The sequence below is a fragment of the Symphalangus syndactylus genome, chromosome 8 (genome assembly GCF_028878055.3).
Source record: "Symphalangus syndactylus isolate Jambi chromosome 8, NHGRI_mSymSyn1-v2.1_pri, whole genome shotgun sequence".
NCBI lineage: Eukaryota > Metazoa > Chordata > Mammalia > Primates > Hylobatidae > Symphalangus > Symphalangus syndactylus.
The window spans coordinates 17,184,475-17,208,060 of record NC_072430.2 but is presented as its reverse complement, the minus strand read 5'-3'; the positions used below and the strand labels follow the sequence as shown (position 1 = coordinate 17,208,060).

Sequence of the window (23,586 nt, the reverse complement as noted above, 5' to 3'; positions counted from 1 at the left end):
ACTTATCTGAAAATGATCCATTACAGCTGCTCCTCTTTCCTGCCGTCTTCAAGATCCAGGCTGGCACCTGTTCAGACTCAACACTAGGAGGTATTTTTCCTTCCACCAGGTTTTCTTATGGCAGCAAGCTTTCTTCCTTGAGTGGCTAATAATTTTTATACATGGTAACGTGAAAGAAACCTGGCGTGATGGCATGTGCAAAATAGGTACTTAGTAAGCAAGCTGGTGGTGGGGGTTACGATGCTATTTAATCAGTCAGTGGTTACAAAAACCCAAGGATGTTATCAAGACAGGGATGAGCAGCAATTGGATCTTGCCGAAGTTGGGATCTATCCAACTTCTCCGTCATTCCAAGAGTAGTCAGTGTGCGTCCCCCTCCCCCTTCCCATCCCTCTCCTCTTCCTCCTCTTTCCACCCTCTATTTTTCTTTCGTGATCTCTCATCACAACCTTAATATTCTATTTGCTTCTGATGCTACTCTATGATATTTTAAGATATAAAACATACACTCTGGGAATGCCTCCTGCATTGCATCTGATTTTCTTTTCATGCGCTTTTAAAATCCTATTTTCTATTTCTTCTTTTTTTTATTATTATACTTTAGGTTTTAGGGTACATGTGCACAGTGTGCAGGTTTGTTACATATGTATCCATGTGCCGTGTTGGTTTGCTGCACCCATTAACTCGTCATTTAGCATTAGGTATATCTCCTAATGCTGTCCCTCCCCCCTCCCCCCACCCCACAACAGTCCCCAGAGTGTGATGTTCCCCTTCCTGTGTCCGTGAGTTCTCATTGTTGAATTCCCACCTATGAGTGAGAACATGCGGTGTTTGGTTTTTTGTCCTTGCGATAGTTTACTGAGAATGGTGTTTTCCAGTTTCATCCATGTCCCTACAAAGGACATGAACTCATCATTTTTTATGGCTGCATAGTATTCCATGGTGTATATGTGCCACATTTTCTTAATCCATTCTATCGTTGTTGGACATTCGGGTTGGTTCCAAGTCTTTGCTATTGTGAATAGTGCCGCAACAAACATACGTGTGTATGTGTCTTTATAGCAGCATGATTTATAGTCCTTTGGGTATATACCCAGTAATGGGATGGCTGGGTCAAATGGTATTTCTAGTTCTAGATCCCTGAGGAATCGCCACACTAACTTCCACAATGGTTGAACTAGTTTACAGTCCCACCAACAGTGTAAAAGTGTTCCTATTTCTCCACATCCTCTCCAGCACCTGTTGTTTCCTGACTTTTTAATGATCGCCATTCTAACTGGTGTGAGATGGTGTCTCATTGTGGTTTTGATTTGCATTTCTCTGATGGCCAGTGATGATGAGCATTTGTTCATGTGTTTTTTGGCTACATAAATGTCTTCTTTTGAGAAGTGTCTGTTCATGTCCTTCGCCCACTTTTTGATGGGGTTGTTTGTTTTTTTCTCGTAATTTGTTTGAATTCATTGTAGATTCTGGATATTAGCCCTTTGTCAGATGAGTAGGTTGCAAAAATTTTCTCCCATTCTGAAGGTCGCCTGTTCACTCTGATGGTAGTTTCTTTTGCTGTGCAGAAGCTCTTTAGTTTAATGAGATCCCATTTGTCAATTTTGGCTTTTGTTGCCATTGCTTTTGGTGTTTTAGACATGAAGTCCTTGCCCACGCCTATGTCCTGAATGGTATTGCCTGGGCTTTCTTCTAGGATTTTTATGGTTTTAGGTCTAACATGTAAGTCTTTAATCCATCTTGAATTAATTTTTGTATAAGGTGTAAGGAAGGGATCCAGTTTCAGCTTTCTACATATGGCTAGCCAGTTTTCCCAGCACCATTTATTAAATAGGAAATCCTTTCCCCATTGCTTGTTTTTGTCAGATTTGTCAAAGATCAGATAGTTGTAGATATGCAGCATTATTTCTGAGGGCTCTGTTCTGTTCCATTGATCTATGTCTCTGTTGTGGTACCAGTACCATGCTGTTTTGGTTACTGTAGCCTTGTAATATAGTTTGAAGTCAGGTAACGTGATGCCTCCAGCTTTGTTCTTTTGGCTTAGGATTGACTTGGTGATGCGGGCTCTTTTTTGGTTCCATATGAACTTTAAAGTAGTTTTTTCCAATTCTGTTTCTGTTTCTTCTTTAGAGAAAAGGACAACAATAGATTATTGTGAGATTGAATTTTGAAATTGTAACTCAAGACAGAATGAACAACTTAGTAGTGACTCCAAAATGGCAACATAATGTCTTCTCTTAGAGGCAAGGTTTTTGTTACTGAAATTAAACCAAGTTAAATTTCCAATGTATGTTCACTCCCTTCTGTGTGTAGGCCTGGGAGCAGGTACTAGCTTCAAGGATCCTGCAGTCAATGGAGTAGACAGACTATTGGATATAGCGTTCCAAGTGTGATGATGGTGGCCAAGGCAAGGCGCTGTGGGAGTATGGAGGAGGCCCCACTTCCTTTTACATTAAAGAGAGAAGGAAGATTGGCTCTCAGCTTTAGGGACTGGAAAGTTCCAGCAAGTTAAAAATTTGGCATAATACACAATTTTGTTGTTGGTAATATTTTAAGAGCCTAAATGGAGGCAGGTTTAATTCTATGATGAACAAAATCTGCTAGCTTTTTTGTTTGTTTGATTGGAGATGGAGTATCACTTTGTTGCCCAGGCTGGAGTGCAGTGACACGATCTCGGCTCACTGCAACCTCTGCCTCCCGGGTTCAAGCGATTCTCCTGCCTCAGCATCCTTGGTAGCTGGGATTACAGGTGCATGCCACCACGCCTGGCTAATTTTTCTGTTTTTAGTAGAGACGGGGTTTCACCACATTGACCAGGCTGGTCTCAAACTCCTGTCCTCAGGTGATCCACCTGCCTCAGCCTCCCAAAGTGCTAAGATTACAGGAGTGAGCCACCATGCCTGGCCTCTGCTAGCATTTTTAAATGAACTTTTTATTTTAGGATAGTTTTAGATTTCTAGAAAAGTTGTAAGCACAGAAGGTTCCCATAGACCCAGTACCCAGTTTCCCCTGTTATTACCGTCTTACATTAGTATGGTACATTTATCACAACTAATGGATCAATATTAATACATTATTATTAATTAATGACCATGCTCTGTTGGGATTTCCTTAGTTTGTCCCTTAAGCCCTTTTGGTTCCAGGTTCTCATGCAGGATAACGCATTATCTTTAGTTACCCTGGCTCCTCAGCCTCCTCCAGGCTGACAGTCTTCCTTCTTTTTGATGATCTTGACAGTTTTGAGGAATACCTGTTAGAGAGTTCATTGACTGTCCTTCACCTTGGCTTTGTCTGATGTTTTTCTCATGGATAGACTCAGGTTATGGGCTTTAGGGAGGCAGGCACAGAGGTAAAGTGCCATTCTCATCTTATCAGCACATCCCGTCCAAGGGTGCATGCCATCAACATGGCTCATCACTGTGTTTCTTGACCTTGGCCACCTGGCCGAGGGAGTGTTGGTCAGGTCTGTCCACTGGAAAGTGACTTCTCCCCCAGCTTCGTCACGTGGCTGTTAGAAGGAAGTCAGTATGCGCCAGCTACACTTAAGGAGTGGCAGATTATATTCTACCTTCTTGAGTGTGGGGTAACCACATAAATTATTCAGAATACAGCTGCATGGGGATTTGTCCGTTCTCTTCATTTATGTATTTACCCAATCATTTATTTATATATACTGTAGCATAAACTTACAGATACTCGTTGTGTACTTTGGGTTATAATCGAATACTATGTTATTTGTTTTGTGGCTCAAATAGTTCCAGCTTTGGCCTTTGGGAGCTCTTTCAGTTTAGGTTCTGTGTCCGTTTGACTTGCCCCCACCAAAATAGTGTCTTTCGGTTTTGTTGTTGTTGTCTGAGCACTTCTTTACTTTGTAGCACCACAGAAGACTCCAGATTCATGTGTTCCCTGCCCCAGCCCTACGTGCAGCTGCTTCCCCTGGAGGCCTGCTTTCTTCTGCTGTAGAACGGCCTTGGAAACCAAGGTTTGGGCATTGGGTGTCATTGCTTTAGGCCCTGTCAGCAGACAGAACTCAGAAACCTGTGTTTATACTAACCTGTGTGTGTGTCTATGTATGTATTTATACTTACATATCTGCATCTGTGTTAAGGGAAACCTGAGTCCACACTGATGTCTCTACTCTAGTGGCACATGGTTCATTCCCGCCATCTCCCCTTGCTTATCCATCACCTCCCTCTCCAACAGTGAGAGACCTGCCCCTGCCATCCTCCATCCTTTTATGTAATTGTTCCATCCTGGTGTTCCTGTGTAGTGGTTTCAGAATTGTTAGCCTCCACCTTTGTGGGAAGCACCCTTACTAACTAGAATACAGTGCTGATGTGCAGTTCCTGTTATATTTAGTTTTATGGTCTCTACTCATTTCCAAAATGACTTAGGTCAGCACCTTCCTGCCCCTCACTGCCTTCAGTGAGGTTGTCATATGTTTGTCATACAATCTTCATTCCATCATGGGGTTTCCCCATCTCCTAGTTGGTTTTACTTGCATACTTCAAGGTTCACTCTTGGTGTTATAAGGGTCTCTGGGCTTTGACAAGGCATCGTGTCACATATGCCCCACGACGGTATCTTACAGAATAGTTTTATCACCCTAGAAGACCTCCTGCACATCAACTATTCAGCCCTTGCCCTGCAACCTCTGACGGCCACAAATCGATTTTCTGTCTTTCGTTTACCTTTACTCAAATGTCATATAAATATAATCATACAACATGGACCCTCTCAGACTTGCTGCTTTCCCTTAGCAATGTGGATTTCAGATGTGGTTTGCTTCATTCCTTTTATCACCAACTCGTATTCCATTGTATGGATGGGCCAGTTTGTTTATCTGTTCACCTATGGTCGCTTCCCATTTTTGACGATTGTAAATAAAGCAGCTCTAAATATTTACATGCGGGTTTTGTGTAGACATAAGTTTTCAGATCAATTGGGTAAATACGTAGTGTCAGTACAATTACTGGATCATATGGTGAAACTATATTTAGCTTTATAAGAAACTGCCAGACTGTCTTCCACAGTGGCTGTACTATTTTTCATTCCCACCAGCAAGGAATGAGAGTTCCTGTTGATCGGCATCCTGGCCATCAATTGGTATTTTGTCTGTCTTTTTGGATTTCAGCCATTCTAATAGGTGTATAGAAGTATCTCATTATTGTTTTAATTTGCATTTCCCTAATGACAAATGATGTTGAGCATCTTTTCATATGCTTATTTGCCATCTGTATATGTCTTCTTTGGTGAAATGTCTTTTCAGATCTTTTGCCCATTTTTTTAATTGGGCTGTTTGTTTTCTTGCCGTTGAATTTGAAGAGTTCCTTTTATGTTCCTTATACAAGTCTTTTATCAGAAATGTGATGTGCAAATATTTTCTCCCAACCTATGCCTTGTATTTTAATCCTCTTAAGTTCTTTTGCAAATTTTTAAAAATGTTAACGAAGTCCAAACTATCAGTTTTTTTCTTTCATGGATTGTGCTTTTGGTATTATATCTAAAAACTCATCACCAAACCACTTTCTTCTAGAAGTTTTATAGTTTTGCATTTTAAATTTAGGTTTATGGGCCATTTTGAGTTAATTTTTCTGTAGGGTGTGAGGTTAGTGTCTAGGTTCCCTTTGTTGAAAAGATGATCTTGGCTGGGCATGGTGGCTCACACTCGTCATCCCAACACTGGGAGTCTGAGGCCAGCAGATCACCTGAGGTCAGGAGTTCAAGACCAGCCTGGCCAACATGGCGAAACCCCATCTCTACTAAAAATACAAAAATTAGCTGGGCATGGTAGCCAGCACCTGTAATCCCAGCTACTCGGGAGGCTGAGATAGGAGAATCGCTTGAACCCAAGAGACCAAGGTGGCTGAGATTGTGCCACTGCACTCCAGCCTGAGCAACAAGAGCAAAACTCTGTCTCAAAAAAAAAAAAAAAAAGAAAAGATGATCCTTTCTCCAAGGAATTGCCTTCATACCTTTGTCAGTGCTGCTGGTGTTTCAAAATTCATGTCCTTTTCCTTTCTACATAGCTTATGTTCTGTAAAACAGTGGTCCCCAGCCTTTTTGGCACCAAGAAAATTGTGGAAGATGATTTTTCCACAGAAGTGGGGGTGGGTAGTGGGGATGGTTTTGGGGCGATTCAAGCATGGCACATTTATTGTATACCTTCTTATTATTTATTGCATACCTTCTTTCTTACTATTACATTTTAATATATAATGAAATAATTATACAACTCACTATAACGTAGAATCAGTGGCAGTCCTGAGCTCGTTTTCCTGCAACCAGATAGTCCCATCTAGGGTTGATGGGAGACAGCGACAGATCATCAGGCATTAGATTCTCATAAGCAGCACTCAACCTAGATCCCTCACATGCACAGTTCACAAGAGTTTGCACCCCTATGAGAATCTAATGTGATCTGACAGGAGGCGGAGCTCGGGTGGTAACACGAGTGATGGGTAGCAACCGTAAATACAGATGAAGAGTTGCTCACTCGCTCACTGCTCACCTCCTCCTGCTGTGTGGCCTCATCTTCCTAACAGGGGGTTGAGGACCCCTGCTATAAAATGTTACCTTCACAAAGGGGAAGTTTCTGATATTATTTTCTGCTTTTCTTACAGCAAGACCACTGATGCAGACCCTGCCTTTAAGAACCACTGTCAACAATGGCACTGTGTTACCAAAGAAACCTACTGGCTCTCTACCGTCCCCCTCTGGGGTCAGGAAAGAAACTGCTGTGCCAGCAACCAAAAGGTGAGCCAGAAGCAGGGCCTTAGATGAACTCTAAAAGCAATTCTCTCTTAGATTCCAACATGAGTATTACTTTTTAAAATGACATTGTACAATTTCTTCTCTGAGTTAAAGCTTATCAAAGTCCAACATTTTATATGTTGCCATAACAGGAACTGGTTAAGTTTATTATTATTCTTGTTTTAGATTTACTTGTGTTGCCTTTGAAACCTCACTGGCTAAAACCACAGTGTGGTGTTTTGTATTTTTTACTTAAAGTTCTCTTTTGAAAAAACAAATGTTAGTATAACCTGGGTAAAAATAAATAGCTGTTCCCAAGTCCATACTGGGAACGTGGCAAAATTCAGATTGCCATGGCAACCTTAGATTTTTCTCTATGCAATTTGGATAAGCTCGTACTTTCAAAATGTACCCAACAGTGGAGTCTAAATATTGATGTTATCTGTCACAAAGAGCACAGTTTGCTCTTAACTGTGCTATTATTTTGTAATTATCATTTAAAGATTTTTATATTTTAGGGTCAGGTGCAGTGGCTCACACCTATAATCCCAGCACTTTGGGAGGCCAAGGTGGGCGGATCACTTGAGCTCAGGAGTGTGAGACCAGCCCACCTTAACCATTTTTAAGTGTAGAGTTCAGTAGTGCTGGCCAAGCTTGGTGGCTCATGCCTGTAATTCCAGCACTTTGGGAGGCCGAGGCAGGCAGATCATCTGAGGTCAGGAGTTCGAGACCAGCCTGACCAACAGGCAAAACCCTGTCTCTACTAAAAATACAAAAATTATCTGAGCGTGGTGGCACATGCCTGTGATCCCAGCTACTTGGGAGGCTGAGGCAGGAGAATCACTTGAACCTGGAAGGCCAAGGTTGCAGTGAGTCGAGATTGTACCATTGCACCCCAGCCTGGGTGACAAGAGCAAAACTCCATCTCAAAAAAAAAAAAAAAAGAGTTCAGTAGTGTTAAGTATATTCACACATCTATTGTGCAACAGATCTCTAGAACTTTTTCATCAGACAAAATAGAAACTCTAGACCCTTTAAATAGTAACTCCCCCTCTACTCTCCCCACTGCCCTTGGCAGCCACCTCTCTACTTTTTGTTGCTATGATTCTGACTACATTAGGTATTTCCTAGGAGTGGGATCATCTAAGTAGTGCTTGTGTTTTTGTGACTGGCTTACTTTGTTTAGCATGATGTCCTTGACGTGCATCCATATTGTAGCATGTGACTGATTTTAAGGCTGGATAATATTGCATTGTGTGTATATATCATATTTTGCTTTTTATTTTAATTTTAGGTTCAGGGGGTGGTATGTGTGCAGGTTTGTTACAAGGGTATATTTGTGATGCTGAGGTTTGGGCTTCTGTTGATCCCGTTACCCAGATAGTGAAGATAGTACCAAACAGGAAGTTTTTCAGCCCTTACCCACCTCTCTCCCACCCTCCCTTTGGAGTCCCCAGTGTCTGTTATCCCCATCTTTATCATATTTTGTTTATACATTCATCTATCAGTGGCTATTCTGTACCATTTATCTGCACATCTGCCCTTATGGCCAATACCCTACCATCTTGATTACTATTGCTTTTTAGTATGTTTTAAAATCAGGAAATGGGAGGCCCCCAACTGTATTCTTCTTTTTCATGATTGTTTTGGCTATTTAGGGTCCCTTGATATTCCATATGAATTTTAGGATAGTTTTTTTCTATTTCTGCAAAAAATGCTATTGGAATTTTGATAGAGATTGCATTAAATCTGCATATCACTTTGAGTAGTATGGACATTTTAGCAATATTAGCATAAACATAGGATATCTTTTTCTTTTTTTGTATTTTCTTTTAGCAAAGTTTTATAGTTCTCAGTGTATAAGTCTTCTAACTCCTTGGTTAAAGTTATTCCTAAGTATTTTATCCTTTTTGATGCTTCGGTAAATAGAATTAATTTCTTAACTTCCTTTTCAGCTTGGTCATTGTTATTATATAGAAATGCATCTGATTTTTGTGTGTTGGTTTTGTATCCTGAAACTTTGTTGAAATTATGTATTAGTCCTCACAGTTTTTTTTCTGGAATCTTTAGGGTTTTCTAAATACAAGATTCTGTCATCTGTAGACAGATAGTTTTACTTTGGATCCTTTCCTGTTTGGATGCCTTTCATTTCTTTCTCTTGTCTGATTGCTCTGGGTAGGACTTTGAGTACTATGTTGAATAACAGTGGCAAGAGTGGATATCTTGCCTTCTTCCTGATTTTAGAGGAAAAGCTTTCAGTCTTTTACCATTGAGTATTATTTGAGCTATGGCCACTCAAATGTGGTGTTTATTACATTGAGGTAGTTTCCTTCTATTCCTAGTTTGTTGTGTTTTTTATCATGAAAGGGCATTGAATTTTGTCAAATGCTTTTTCTGCATCAATTGAAATGATCATGTGGTTTTTGTCCTTTATTCTGTGAATATTGTATCACATTGATTGATTTTTATGTGTTGAATCATTCTTGCATTCCAAATATAAATCCCAATTTGTCATGGTATATAATCCATTTAATGTGCTGTTGTTTTCAGTTTACTAGTATTTTGTTGAGGATTTTTTCATCAACATTCATCAGGGATATTGGTCTATAGTTTTCTTGTGTCTTTGTCTGGTTTTGGTATTAGAATAATGCTGGCCTCATGCAATGATTTGGAAGTGTTCCCTCCTCCTCACTTCTTTGGAGGAGTTTAAGGAGGATTGGAATTTATCCTTTTGTTTTATTTTTTTTTAATTTTATTATTATACTTTAAGTTTTAGGGTACATGTGCACAATGTGCAGGTTTGTTACATATGTATACATGTGCCATGTTGGTGTGCTGCACCCATTAACTCGTCATTTAGCATTAGGTATATCTCCTAATGCTATCCTTCCCCCCTCCTCCCACCACACAACAGTCCCCGGAGTGTGATGTTCCCCTTCCTGTGTCCATGAGTTCTCATTGTTCATTTCCCACCTATGAGTGAGAACATGTGGTGTTGGTTTTTTGTCCTTGCGATAATTTGCTGAGAATGATAGTTTCCAGCTTCATCCATGTCCCTACAAAGGACATGAACTCATCATTTTTTATGGCTGCATAGTATTCCATGGTGTATATGTCCTACATTTTCTTAATCCATTCTATCATTGTTGGACATTTGGGTTGGTTCCAAGTCTTTGCTATTGTGAATAGTGCCGCTGTAAACATATGTGTGCATGTGTCTTTATAGCAGCATGATTTATAATCCTTTGGGTATATACCCAGTAATGGTATGGCTGGGTCAAATGGTGTTTCTAGTTCTAGATCCCTGAGGAATTGCCACACTGACTTCCACAATGGTTGAACTAGTTTACAGTCCCACCAACAGTGTAAAAGTGTTCCTGTTTCTCCTCATGCTCTCCAGCACCTGTTGTTTCCTTACTTTTTAATGATGGCCATTCTAACTGGTGTGAGATGGTATCTCATTGTGGTTTTGATTTGCATTTCTCTGATGGCCAGTGATGATGAGCATTTTTTCATGTGTTTTTTGGCTGCATAAATGTCTTCTTTTGAGAAGTGTCTGTTTATATCCTTCGCCCACTTTTTGATGGGGTTGTTTGTTTTTTTCTTGTAAATTTGTTGGGGTTCATTGTAGATTCTGGATATTAGCCCTTTGTCAGATGAGTAGGTTGCAAAAATTTTCTCCCATTCTGTAGGTTGCCTTTTCACTCTGATGGTAGTTTCTTTTGCTGTGCAGGGAATTTATCCTTTTTTAAATGTTTGATAGAATTATCCACTGAAGCCATGGGGTCCTGGGCTTTTCTTTGTTGGGAGGTTTTTGATTACTGCTTCAATCTCCTTACTAGTTCTAGGTCTGTTCATATTTTTTGCTTCTTTATGATTCAGTCCTGGTCGGCTGTGTGTTTCTAGGACTTACTCATTTGCTCTAGGTCACCCAATTTGCTGGCATATGCTTGTTCACAGTGGTCTCTTATAGTCCTTCTCATTTTTGTTATATCAGTTGTAATGTCCTTTCATTTCTAATTTTAGTTAGTTAAATTTTCTCTCTTTCTTTGTTAGTCTAGCTAAGGGTTTTTCAATTTTGTTGATCTTTTTAAAAAAAAAAATTCTTGGTTTTGTTGATTTTTTTCCTAATGTTTTTCTATTATCCACTTCATTTATCTCTGCTCTAATCTTTATTATTTCCTTTGTTCTGCCAACTTTTGGTTTTACCTTCTTTTTCTGGTTCCTTGAAGTGTAAAGTTAGGAGGCTGATGTGAGATCTGTCTTCTTTTTATGAAAACTTTGATCACTATAGACTTCCCTCTTAGTACCCCTTTCACTGCCTCCTGTAAGTTTTGGTATGTTGTGTTTTCATATGTCTCCAGATATTTTTAAAATTTCTTTGTGATTTCTTCTTTGATCATTGATTGTTTAAGAGTGAGTTGTTTAATTTAAAGATTGACTTTTTATTGTAGCAAATACATGTATGCCTCATTTTATTGTGTCTGGCTTTATTGTGCTTTACAGATACATTTTTTTTACAAATTGGTGGTGGTGGCAACCCTGTGTTGAGTAAATCTATCAGCATCGTTTTTCCAACATGTACCCACTTCATGTCACATTTTGGTAATTCTCGCAACGTTACAACTTTTTTGTTACCATTATGTCTGGTATGGTGATCAGTGATCTTTGGTGTTAATACTGTAATTGTTTTGGGGCACCAAAAACAGCACCCATAGAAGGTGGCAAACTTAATCCATTAATGTGGTTTGTGTCCTGACTCCTCTGCCCATTGTTTCCCCATCTCTTTCCCTCTCCATCAGCCTCCCTTTTCCTGAGACACAACAATATTGAAATAAGGCCATTTAATAACCCTATAATGGCCTCTAAGTGTTCAAGTAAAGGAAGAGTCATACATTTTTTGCTTTAAATCAAAAGCTAGACATGATTCGGCTTAATGAGGAAGGCATGTCAAAAGCCAGGATAGACCATCATGTGGTGTAGCTGTTTGTCTTCTCCAGATTTCATGTTGAAGTGTGATCCCCAGTGTTGGAGATGGGCCTGGGAGGAGGTGTTTGATTCATCAGAGTAGATCCCTCATGAACATAGTGGTGCTGTCTTCACAATAAGTGAGTTCTTGCTCTGAGTTCACTCAAGGTCTGGTTGTTTAAAAGAGCGTGGCACCTCTCCCCACTTGCTCCCTCTCTTGCCAAAGGACGTGCCTGCTCCTGTCTTGTCTTCTGCCATGATTGAAAACTCCCTGAGGCCGCACCAGAAGCTGAGCAGATGCCGGTGCCATGCTTCCTGGACAGCCTGCAGAACTGTGAGGCAATTAAACCTCTTCTCTTTATAAATTACCCAGCCTCGGGCATTCCTTTATAGCTGCACAAAACGGACTCATGCAGGCCTGTTGTGCCAAACGGTTAGCCAAGTTGTAGGTGCAAAGAAAAAGTTCTTGAAGGAAATTCGAAGTGCTACTCCAGTGAACACGTGAATGATAAAAGAAAAAGCAACATCCTTATTCCTGATAGGGAGAAAGTTTGGTCAGAATCAAAGATCATACCAGGCACAACATTCCCTTAAGCCAAAGCCTAATACAGAGCAAGGCCTTAACTCTCTTCAATTTTATGAAATCTGAGAGGTGGAGAAGCTGTAGAAGAAAAGATTGAAGCCAGCAGAGGTTGGCTCATGAGGTTTAAGGGAAGATGCCATCTCCATAACATAAAAGTGCAAGGTAAAGCAGCAAGTGCTATTGTAGAAGCTGCTATAGGTTATGCAGAAGACCTAGCTAGCTAAGATAACTGGTGAAAGCAGCTACACTAAACAACACATTTTCAATGTAGACGAAACTGCCTTATATTGGAGGAAGGTGCCATCTAAGACTTTTATATGAGAAGTCAATACCTGGCTTCAAAGCTTCAAAGGACAGACTGACTCTTGTTAGGGCCTGATATGGCTGGTGACTTTAAATTGGAGCCAGTGTTCATTTATCATTCCAAAAATCCTAGGGCCCTCAAGAATGATGCTAGATCCCCTCTGTCTGTGCTCTATAAATGGAAGAAAACCTAGATGACAGCACATCTGTTATAGCAATACGATGTACTGAATATTTTTAGCCCATTGTTGAGGCCTACTGCCTCAAGGAAGAGAAAGCTTCCTTGTCAAATATTACCATTCATTTACAGTGTACCTAGTCACCCAGCAGCTCTGATGGAGCGGTACAAGGAAATTAATGTTTTTATGCCGGCTCACACAACACGCATTCTGCAGCGCTTGGATCTAGGAGTAATTTCAACTGTCAAGTTTTATTATTTAGGAAATACATTTTTTTTTTCTTTTCTTTTTTTTTTTTCTTTTGAGACAGTCTTGCTCTGTTGCCCAGGCTGGAGTGCAGTGGCGCGATTTTGGCTCACTGCAACCTCCGCCTCCCGGGTTCAAGTGATTCTCCTGCCTCAGCCTCCCAAGTAGCTGGGATTACAGGCACCCACCACCATACCCAGCTAATTTTTTTGTATTTTTAGTAGAGACAGGGTTTTGCCATGTTGGCCAGGATGATCTTGATCTCTTGACCTCGTGATCCGCTCTCCTCGGCCTCTCAAAGTGCTGGGATTACAGGCGTGAGCCATCGCACCTGGCAAAGCTATTGCTGCCATTGATAGTGATTCCTCTAATACATCTGGGCAATGTTAATTGAAAACCTTCTAGAAAGGATTCAACATTCTAAATGCCTTTAAGAACATTTGTGGGGCTAAGCATAGTGGCTCACACCTGTAATCCCAGCACTTTGGGAAGTCAAGGCAGGAGGATCACTTGAGGCCAGGAGTTTGAGACTGCAGTCAGCCATGATTGTGCTACTGCACTCCAGCCTGGGCAACAGAGCGAGACCCTGTCTCAAAGGAAAAAAAAAAAGAACATTTATGATTCATGGGAGGAGGCCAAAATCTCAACATGAACGGAGAAGTTTGGAAGAAGATGATTTCAGCCCTCGTGGATGACTCTGAGGCAATTCAAGACTTCACTGGAGAAAGTCACTGCAAATGTGGTAGAAATAGCAAGAGAACTAGAATTCGAAATGCAGCCTGAGGATCGGACTGAGTTGCTACAATCTCCTGATAAAACTTTAATGGGAGAGGAATTACTGCCAAAATAGTAGTTTCTTGTGATGGGATCTACTCTGAGAGAAGATGCTGTGAACACTGTTGAAATGACAATAAAGGGTTTAGAGTAGCACACAAACCCTGATGAAGCAGTGGCAGGGTCGTGTGGCTGGAGCGTGGGGAACGTGGCCCGGGCTGTCTGGCTCCAAAGCCTGTGCGCCTTCCATTGTGCTCAGCTGCTTCCCGCACAGATTTCCAGGTCAGCCCTGACATCTGCTCAGGAAAAACGCTTGATATAATGAGTGCTTGCAAATCATCCTTCTTTTATGCCCCATCCTGTCTGTGTACTATTTGTGGGAGCGGGAGCAGCAGTCAGGAGTGAAGGTGACTCTCAGCAGAGATTTCTCAGATTGCGGGTCTGATGTTGACAAGGGGATGCCGGGGCCAAACACCAAGTGAAGAAACAAGTCCTGGCTATGAACAGAGGCCTGAGTCTTACACCCCCACATTTCAGCCACATATGAAAGGACTCCTGGGTGGCCATTACTCTCAGCAATTTTATCTTAGGAAAGAAGGGAGGGAGGAAGGGAGCAAGACAGGAAGGAACAAATAAACACATGAAAAATTATGATTAGTAGCCATCATGTTATATCTAAGTGTGTACGTTTGTATACTAGCATTTAAATGGTAACCCTCCTCCCGGAAACATTCTAAGGCCTCTGTAGGCTTTTCCTTATAATTTACAGAATATCCATTTGATTACTAATAAGCTATTGTCAGCATATAGCTGCCAACTAGAAATACATATTTTTCTAGACTGAGTGTCCAAGACTCTGGATTTTGAGTGAAAGTGTAGTGATTCATGTATTTTGGTTCGTTTCTGGCGTTTATGGGCTTCAGTGGATGGGGGTTCCCTTTCATTTGGAAGCTGGAGATAAGAACAGTAGCATCTAATTGCTACTCCGTGGTAAAGTTCCTATAGATCTCTCATTAGGAGAGAATTTTGAAAACAGAAAGAAGCAGGCTGGGCATTCTGAATATTAGGATTAAAATAACTTCCAAGTCATTTCAAATATGTTTACAATCAGGTAGGAATTTTTCTGTAATCAGAGTTCCAAATTAAATGAGTCGGGGCATCTGTGGTGTGTGGATGGGTATATGTTTGTTTTCTTTTCTCCGGGGGTTTTTCAGCCTGGTGCTTAAGAACAAAATCCCCTTTGGAAATAGTCCAGTGCCCAGCAGTTGTGCTTTGTGTTGCCAATTAAGACTTCGATTGAGGGCTTGATTTGGAATCCTTGGGAAAAGCTTTGTTTCCATTAGGCAAAGGAAAAAAGGCAGAAAATCCAGGGAAGGCATTGTAGGTCATACCTTGCTCAGTGGGGATGCAGAGGCTGACAATGGAGTAACATTTCTACTGGCTCAAGAAAGAGACGATCACTGTTCTCTGGGCTCATAAGTAGAGGATGACAATAGGCCAAGCTATGTGAACAGAGATCAAAAGAACAAAACTGGTACAAAAAGCGTTATTTAAAAAATGCTCTGTGACAAATGTGAGATAGACTGGTAAATATCTCTTGCTTCCAAACAAACAGCCAATAGTCCTTTGGAAAAATAGTTCCACTTGTTAGAAGCACAGCATTTGTAATTGCACTGAAGTCAGTGCTGGGTACATAGCGTGATTTGAAGAATAGAAAGCCAAAATCTGGCTTCAGTTGATTTTTAAGAATTATTTCTAATCTATTTCTCTATTATTCCGATCCATTGAAACGTAGGTGATAAATCCATGTTTGAGTCTGTTCTCAGTAGCAAAATAGAGGTGGAAGTATTGTCCTGTTGAACAAAGGAAGACCCGCTTGACCTGTCCCGTTATCAGAAGTGATATGGTTCTCCCTACTAGCTTGAGTAGTTGACTTTGTATTGTAGAAAGAAAGACTTATGTATATAGAATTCTCTAAGATTCTCCCAGACCACTAGCCTTCCTGAAAAATGACTTGGATTTTGCCAAAGATCAGTTTTTAGACAGTGAAAAATATGAGCATTTGTTAATTTAATTACTGAAGTGCGTTGTCTCAGTCTGTCAGAATTATCTCGTAATTTGAGGGACAAAAGCCAGGTGGGTCCTGGTCCCTTGTGGACCCTCCAGCACTCAGCATAGCGCACAGTGGATGGTCAATGCCTAGTAAGTGTATGTTGAGCAAATCACTTCTTTTATCCAGTGTTAGTCGCCCCAGCTGTCAGGACAAATGAAATCATCAGAAAATCTCTGGTCACACATAAGAGCTGCCTGTCAGATTTCTGTTTTGGTTGTAAACGTTTGGGATACTTTTGCAAAATTTTGGAAAACCAATTTTTGATTCCCAATCACATGATGAAAGAAAACCTAATTGTAGCTTCTTATGCTTAGAATTTTTATTAACCATAAGAAGAAAGACCATCTGTTTTTCTTATGGTCACCAGTCTCCCTGCAGAAATTTTATTATGTCTAAAGTGTTAATTGGCACAAATTGTTGAATGCATATGTAATGTAATATAAAGAACCATTTATTTTCATAACTTAGAAGGTTGCAGGTTTGGGTGTGCGGGCAGAGAGCAGAAGGGAAAACAAAATAAGTGGTGATGTCTGTGCATTTCTACACAAAAAATACTTGCCTTAAGCACTAAAAAATATACTGCATTATTGCACAGTCTCTCACAAGCCAGTACTTCTACCACTTTCAAAATAAAGAGCATTATTTTTCACTTGCCGTCCAGAGAGAACATAGCTTCTTTGATATTCCCTGCTGGTTATTTGAGGAGGCTTCCTGCAGTGAGTGTACAGTATTGCTCTCTGTGGCTGCCCTTGTTACTGCAAATGTCTTGTCTTTAAGCTTTATTTTCTGTCCTTCACTTTGAGTCCTAGTAAATCCTCTTTAATTCATAAGAGCCCTTGGCTCTCAAAAGGAAATGTCTTGTTTTTTATTCTACGTCTGGGACAACAGTAAGATTTTTTTTTAAAGTTTAACATTTTAATGCAAATGTGGGAATGACAAATATCTTGGAAGGGTTGTGATGGATTATATCCACGTCTATATATGCGAACCAAACTGTCTTTCGATTTTGATGTGTGCGTCCTGCAATTTACTGAAGCTTATCAAAATATTTTTCCACGCTTTTATTAATTGCACTCACGTTTTTTCTGCTTTGTTTCTGTGCCTCTTATACGTAGATTAAACAGATCTGTGAGTCTTCTCAATGCTTGCAAACTGAATAGATCGACACCAAGGTGAGGGGAACTTAGATTTGCTTTGTCACCGTAGCTGTTCCTTCCATTGTTTCCATCTCTGTTTTAACATAGTAGCTTCAAGGTCTTGTCCAGTGCCTACCATTCATCAAGTCGTCAATCATGTAACTATATTAATCATTGACATTTATTGTTTTTTTTTAGATGCTCAACTGGTCCTCCAAAACTAGTATACTTTGGCGGTTCATAAATTGCAGATGGTGTTAATTAGGGGCCTAATAGAGAGAACACAGGGTTGAAGTCACCAGCCCCACCACTTGCTGTAACCCCAGACAAGTTGCTTCACACTCCTGAATTTGGTTCTTCATCTGTAAAGTGAGGATAATGATATTGCTGCAGGAGATTTGTGAGGTTTGAATTAAATAATACAGTATATGTAAAAGTCCAGAGTATTCCTTAAATGTTAACCGTGGCTGCTGCTGCAGTTTTCATCACTGGCACCCCCATGAACTCTTCCAGCCACCAGGTTGAGTGTTAATTATTAGAAAATCAGTTAGTGTTTGCTGTAATTGATGAACAGTTGTGGTTTTTCAGCTCTTTAAGGGTGTTTTATACAGTTCTTTAAGTTGCTACGAACTTGCCGTGAACTCCCACAAGGACGCCCCAGAGGCCGTGCTCTGGGCTCTTCTTGTGGCTGCAAAATCTCCCAGGGCCCCGGCAGCTGGTCGGGGCAAAGTGTGCATCAGAGCCTTGTACTAAAGACTGGGCGGAGAATAATCCTGCTAAGTCAAATTAGCTTGGTGTTTGTCATCATGGGAACATCTTGAACTTGAAGCACAAAGGCTCCTGTAATTTTTAGACTTTAATCCCAAATTTCAGAAACGTAATGCTCTCTTAAAATCTGTAATTTCCTTGTCCCCAAATTGAGCATTCTAAAAACGCACATTTTGACCTTAAGGCACACCCTGCTGATTGCAGTTGTAAGATTCTGGCACTGTCCACTCAAGGGTTCCCCAGTTACCAAAAAGACTATGTGGAAAGTATATTCAGATAATCACCCTGAGAGTGAGGTGATTTTTCAAAGCCAACATACCATGTGGGTTTTTAAAAACCTGCTCGGAGATTACTAACAGCCACTGGAAGTTGCAAAGGAAGGAGGACTGAAAGTTGGGCTAAGGAGAGTGTATAGACAGAGGAGACAGAGAGGGGAAGGAAGGCAGAGAGGAGAGAGTCACTGGCTACCAAGAAGGAGAGTGGCCAGCACCAGGCAGGAGCTGCCTAGATGGGAGGCTTGTCATTTACTTATGAGGAGGGGGGACATTGAGCTTCAGTGCAGGAGCAGGGGTCTTGCTGTGTTAAGTTCCTCAGCTCCTGCGTGCTCCTTGTTGAGATCTGGTCCCCGTGCACCCTTCACTGAAGCTGTGCCCACTGGAGCCACCTGAGACTCCCCACATCCCAGGGCTCACCCCCTCCTCTGTGCAGCACCAGCACATTTACCTAATCCTGCACTAGCCTCTGCCCACCACTCCTTCTCTCCTGGTGTCGCTGCTACCTCTGACTCCTGCAGTAGCTTCTCAGCCCACGTCTTTAAACATTAGTTTCCCTGGGGCTCTTCTGTCCTGGGTCACCTCCTCCCTCGGTGATTTCCTCTGCATCCGTGGCTCAGCACCCGCCAGATGGACACGGCGTGTCCTGAGCTGTCTCGTGTGTTGCAGGCTTGTATTCTCACCCACCCACACCTCCAGCTCCAAGTGTCAAGACCAGAACCACCCAAGTCTGTGCCTGTTCCCAGAGCCCTGGCCCTAGAACAGCCTCCTGCCCGCCCCTCCCCTCCTTATTTTTTGCTTACAGAGCAGGTGCTGCATTAAAGCAGTTTGTGTCTTTTCTGGTGACAGGGTCAGTGTGTGATATTTCCATTTATTTCATCCTTTCATTTAATAAATGTGTACCAAACTTTTGAATGAGGCTCTGCAAAGCATACGAAAATGGTAAATGAGATAAGATCTCAAGAAATGCGTGGACTAATGATGAAGATTTTTAAGTATGTACAGAGATACCTATACTAGAGTTATGTGCTCTTAGTGAGTTTGGGTTGGTGTAACAAAGTTCACAGACTGGGAAGCTTATAAACAGCAGAAATGTATGTCTCACCATCCTGGAGGCTGGAAATCCGAGACCGGGGTAGCCAGCATGGTCAGGTTCCGACGAGGGCTGTCTTCCAGGATGCAGGCGGCTGTCTTCTCACACGGTGGAAAAGGGTATGAGAGCTCTCTGGGCCTCTTCCATAAGGGCACTAATTCCACTCATGAGGGCTCCACCCTGCTGACCTCATCACCTCCCAAAGGCCCCACCCCCTAACACCATCACATTGAGGGTTAGGGTTTCCACACATGAATTTGGGGGATACAGACAGTCCATAGTGTGCTCTAAGAGGGGAACAATCAGCCTCCACTCCATACCTGGGCTCTGGTTTACCCCTCATACCTGCAAATCCCCTGTGTATAGGGGATCCCTTCTGCTAGAGCAGGCTCTTTCCATCTGTGTCATAACAACACATTCTAGCCATTCATTTGATCTTTCCCGGAATTTCGCAGTCTTCGGGAAGACTTCCCCAGGCTGCCTTCCCAGGCCTCTGAGCACTCTAGTCCCTCTTGTCCTACGAATGAAGTTGGCCACTTACATGGACACCACCCCCAAACAAAGGCATTGTACACAGGGTGGAACATTTCTGTCATTACTCGTGGCATCCTGTTAGCATTTGTCCCACGCCTGCCTTTAGGCCAGATTTCTTCAACGTCAGCACTATTGACGTCTGGGGCCAGGTGATACTTTGTGGAGGGAGCCATCCCGGGCCGTGTAGGATTTCTAGCAGCACCCCAGGCCTCCACCCACTACATGCCAGTAGCAGTCCATCCCCAGCTGTGGCAACAGAAGGATGTCTCCAGACATTGCCAGATGTCTTGGGGGCACCATCCCCCCGGGTTGCACACCACCATCTGGACCAAGCTTGTCCAACCCGTGGGCCCATGGGCTGTGTGTGGCTCAGGACAGCTTTGAATGTGGCCCAACACAAATTTGTAAACTTTGTTAATACTCTATTTTTTTTGCAATTTTTTTTTGGTTTAATTCGTCAGCTGTCGTTAGCATTAGTGTATTTTATGAGTGGCCCAAGACAATTCTTCTTCTTCCAATGTGGCCCAGGGAAACCAAAAGATTGGACATCCCTAGAGAGCAAAGCCTATTCAAGGGCAGGATTCCTCTCTGGAAGCCCCTGGAGTACTCTCACACGGTACTGTTGAAGCCTTAATGCCTCAGTTTCCTCCATGACTGTGAACTGTGCTAGTGGTCTCAGTTACAAAGGCAGAGAGAGAGCAGAGGTGTTATTCCATGTGACACTCTGAAAAGCTTTTTGATCTCCGTCGCTAGGCCTGTCTTTTGAACATCCATGTGGAAGTATGACGTTCTATGTATATATTTGTATGCTTAGCAATAAAATAAAATCACGATACCAAGGAGTTCACTGTCACTTCCATTCCACCCTTAGTAACATCAAGAGGACCAGCTCTTCTGAACGAGTGTCTCCTGGGGGTCGAAGGGAAAGCAATGGGGATTCCAAAGGAAACCGGAATCGCACAGGCTCTACCAGCAGCTCTTCCAGTGGCAAAAAGAACAGTGAAAGGTAAGGACGTCTTATCTCTCGGTTCCTGCTGTTGAGATATTTTAGTACCACTTGTCCCCAGAGAGGAGTCGGAAGATCCCGTCATATTCCAACAAGCTAGGAGCACTCTTGGAGAAGAAGACCTTCTCCTCAGATATTTGTAGGCACTAACAGCCATTTGAGCACAGCTGCCAGGCACAGTGCACACAAACTACTGTCCAGGTGGAAAAACTGTCACTCAGATTCCCAGCACTCTCATGTAGACATAAGTAGTTCCTGAGAATTTCTCAGTACCGAGTACCTGGAACTGGGGAAGCCATTCTGAATTTCTACCTGAGCACCTTCTATTTCTAGTACACTCTCCTGACCTTTTCGAGTTCATTTTAATGGACTGCTTTAAGTTTGTCAGCAGTATTTTCTGAGACACAGTGGCTGAAAAGTTGTAATTTTATGATTTATCAGAGGCTATGTTTAATATTGATGCTAACACCACAAATGTGAACCATTTTTCTTTATGGTTTCATGAAATACGTGGACTCCAAATTTTGAGTTTTTCTATGAGGTTAGTTTGTAATGGATTATGATAAGTATCAGTGAAACTAATAGTAACATTTTATTCCTGCATGCTGCTTTTTGGCATTTTAGCAGCTTGTTTTGTATCTATGTATTTATATCTATATAATATACTTTGTAAAGAAAATCCAGTTTCTCTATGTATTTTTACCTAACATTGTACTTTGTTCTCACTTTTTAAACATGGTACTTTAATTTTATTCTCTCTGTTTAGTAAAGCTGAGGAAGGAATTTCAGCTTCAGAGGCTAAGCATGTGTTCTTTCCCCAAATGTTCATGTAAGGAGAAGGCTTAGTCATAAAGCAATCGACTCCAACCCACAGGCTGTAAAAATTCCAAGTTTGTAAATCCATGGTGATTCAGTCCTATAAAGGAAGCTTAAACTCTTTTTCAGTTTTATTCCTAAAAGATGTCTGTTGTAGAAAACATAGAGACACTTCTCACATCTATAGCAGGTCAGGTCCACGGTCAATTGACAATTTAAAAAACCATTAACATGGGTTCTGTCTTCTTCTCATTTAGACTATTAGTACTTCTTATCAGAAGATTATGCTAATGGGGTGATAATACCTTGGAAATGAGGCCAAGTGGTTATAATGGCAACAGAGTGTGAGTTAGTGGGAGGTGCAACATAGCCCAAAGCTTCTTTGAATTCAGGGTAAGCTTGGAAGTTGACCTGAAATGTCTAGATCTTGGCAGTTCTTAGAGACTTGGCTCCTCCTCTGCACATCTGATTTTTATTAAGAATTTCCAAAAAGAATCTGCATTGTGTAAACTCCAGATCCGTTTTATCTTTAAAATCCTATGGCTTTGGTAAATGTGCTGGGTAAATATTTCCATAGAAGATATTTACAAAGAGATTTTTGAGAAATGCCACAGTAGGAAATTTTGATTTGGAAATGAGGGACTGGGAAAATTTACTAATCACGTTCCCAAACTAATTCAGGCAACTAAACATGTCCATTTAAAAATAAATTCTTTGTCTTATTAGAACCCAGGCATGGTTGAGGCGAGCATAGCACAGAGCTGGCCGAGTTTCATGCATCGTGCACTGAAGGGGTTTCAGAGACAGTTACTGTCTCCTCTTAGGCAATTGCTGGTCTTGACAGGGACCCATAGAAGTAAGAGCTGCAGTAACTCAGAAAGAAGCAGCTAAGACTCGGTAGAAGTGAAGGTTAAGCTGGTAATTCAGTGGCTGCCTGACCCCTTCCCGCCTTTCTTCCTCTGTATTCCCATGTGCGCAGCCCCATGCTTAGGCTGCCTTGACCCTAGCACCAAAGCAGATCTGGAGTCTTGCTGAGAAATGCCACCCTTGAGGATGGGACACGGGGAAGGAAACGAGTAGGGAGGTGGCCCCCATGTAATTTCTGTTTTTAAACGTTACTGCGTTCAGTGTACTCAAGATGGCATGCCTCTTCCCCATCCCTCACTCGACGTGTCCGTTGTTACTGCAGGCTGTCCTGTGATTTAAAAGATTGCCCTTGTTGGGCTCCTGTAGGCAGCAAGACATGGTGGAAAGGGCAGAGGCTCTGCAGTAAAAGAAAGATCTGGGTGTGTATCCAGTTCTGCCTTAACGTCTCCAAGCCTCAGTTTTTTCCTCTACAAATTAGAGATTTTATACCTAGTGCCCTTGAATCTTATAAATAAGCTAACTTGTAGGAAAATACCCAGCATAGGGCTTGGCACTCAGTAAATGGTCGTCATCCCTGTGATAGTTCTTATAAAGACAGGCCTGTGTGGAGCAGAGGAAAGTAATCAGTGCGATTTTCTACAATTCCTCACTTTTTATTTTCCTCATTTGTAAGATGAAAGTGTTAGATTTTGTCATAATCCGCGTTGCACTTGTGTCTAACGTAGTTGGGGGAAATAAAGTATTGTGAAACCTTGTGATGCTCACAGTTCTTAAATAAGGCATCAGGCGGGAGCTGGTCTATGGGCTGCTTGCGATCCCAGCCTGCCCGCTGTTCCAGAGCCCCATTCTCTTCCACTCAGGAAGGCTAGTTAGGGTGCACGTGAGTGAGAGTGCTGACGTCATAGGGATGGCTTCCACCCTGTGCTGCTTTGTAGAAGAAACGAATCATTCACACAGGCAGTGCTTTAACTCGCAGCCACGACAGATTATTAGCCATAAAGCTCACAGCTTCTCACACGCCATGTGCAAAGCTGTCGTTAGCACATATGGCACTTAGGCACAAATTAGAAAAAGGCTCCCTTTACTTCAGAAAAACAGTTCCATCTCAGCACATATTTCTCAATAATAATACTTACAGCAGATAGAAAGCCATTCTATATAAATTATACAAATCT

General features: G+C 41.7%; 1 protein-coding gene across 3 annotated transcripts in view; it reads left to right on the top strand.

The window, feature by feature from the left end:
* Positions 1-23,586, top strand: part of EML1 (EMAP like 1) — a 152,934-nt gene that overhangs the window by 69,203 nt on the left and 60,145 nt on the right. For 2 of the 3 annotated variants that reach the window (XM_055288175.2, XM_055288176.2), the window contains exons 3-4: positions 6,624-6,756; positions 20,594-20,728. In XM_055288175.2, coding sequence (XP_055144150.1) covers positions 6,624-6,756; positions 20,594-20,728 — 268 coding nt within the window. Of the gene's footprint in view, positions 1-6,623; positions 6,757-17,034; positions 17,092-20,593; positions 20,729-23,586 lie in introns of all 3 variants that reach the window. The other variant, XM_055288174.2, reaches the window with a different exon arrangement.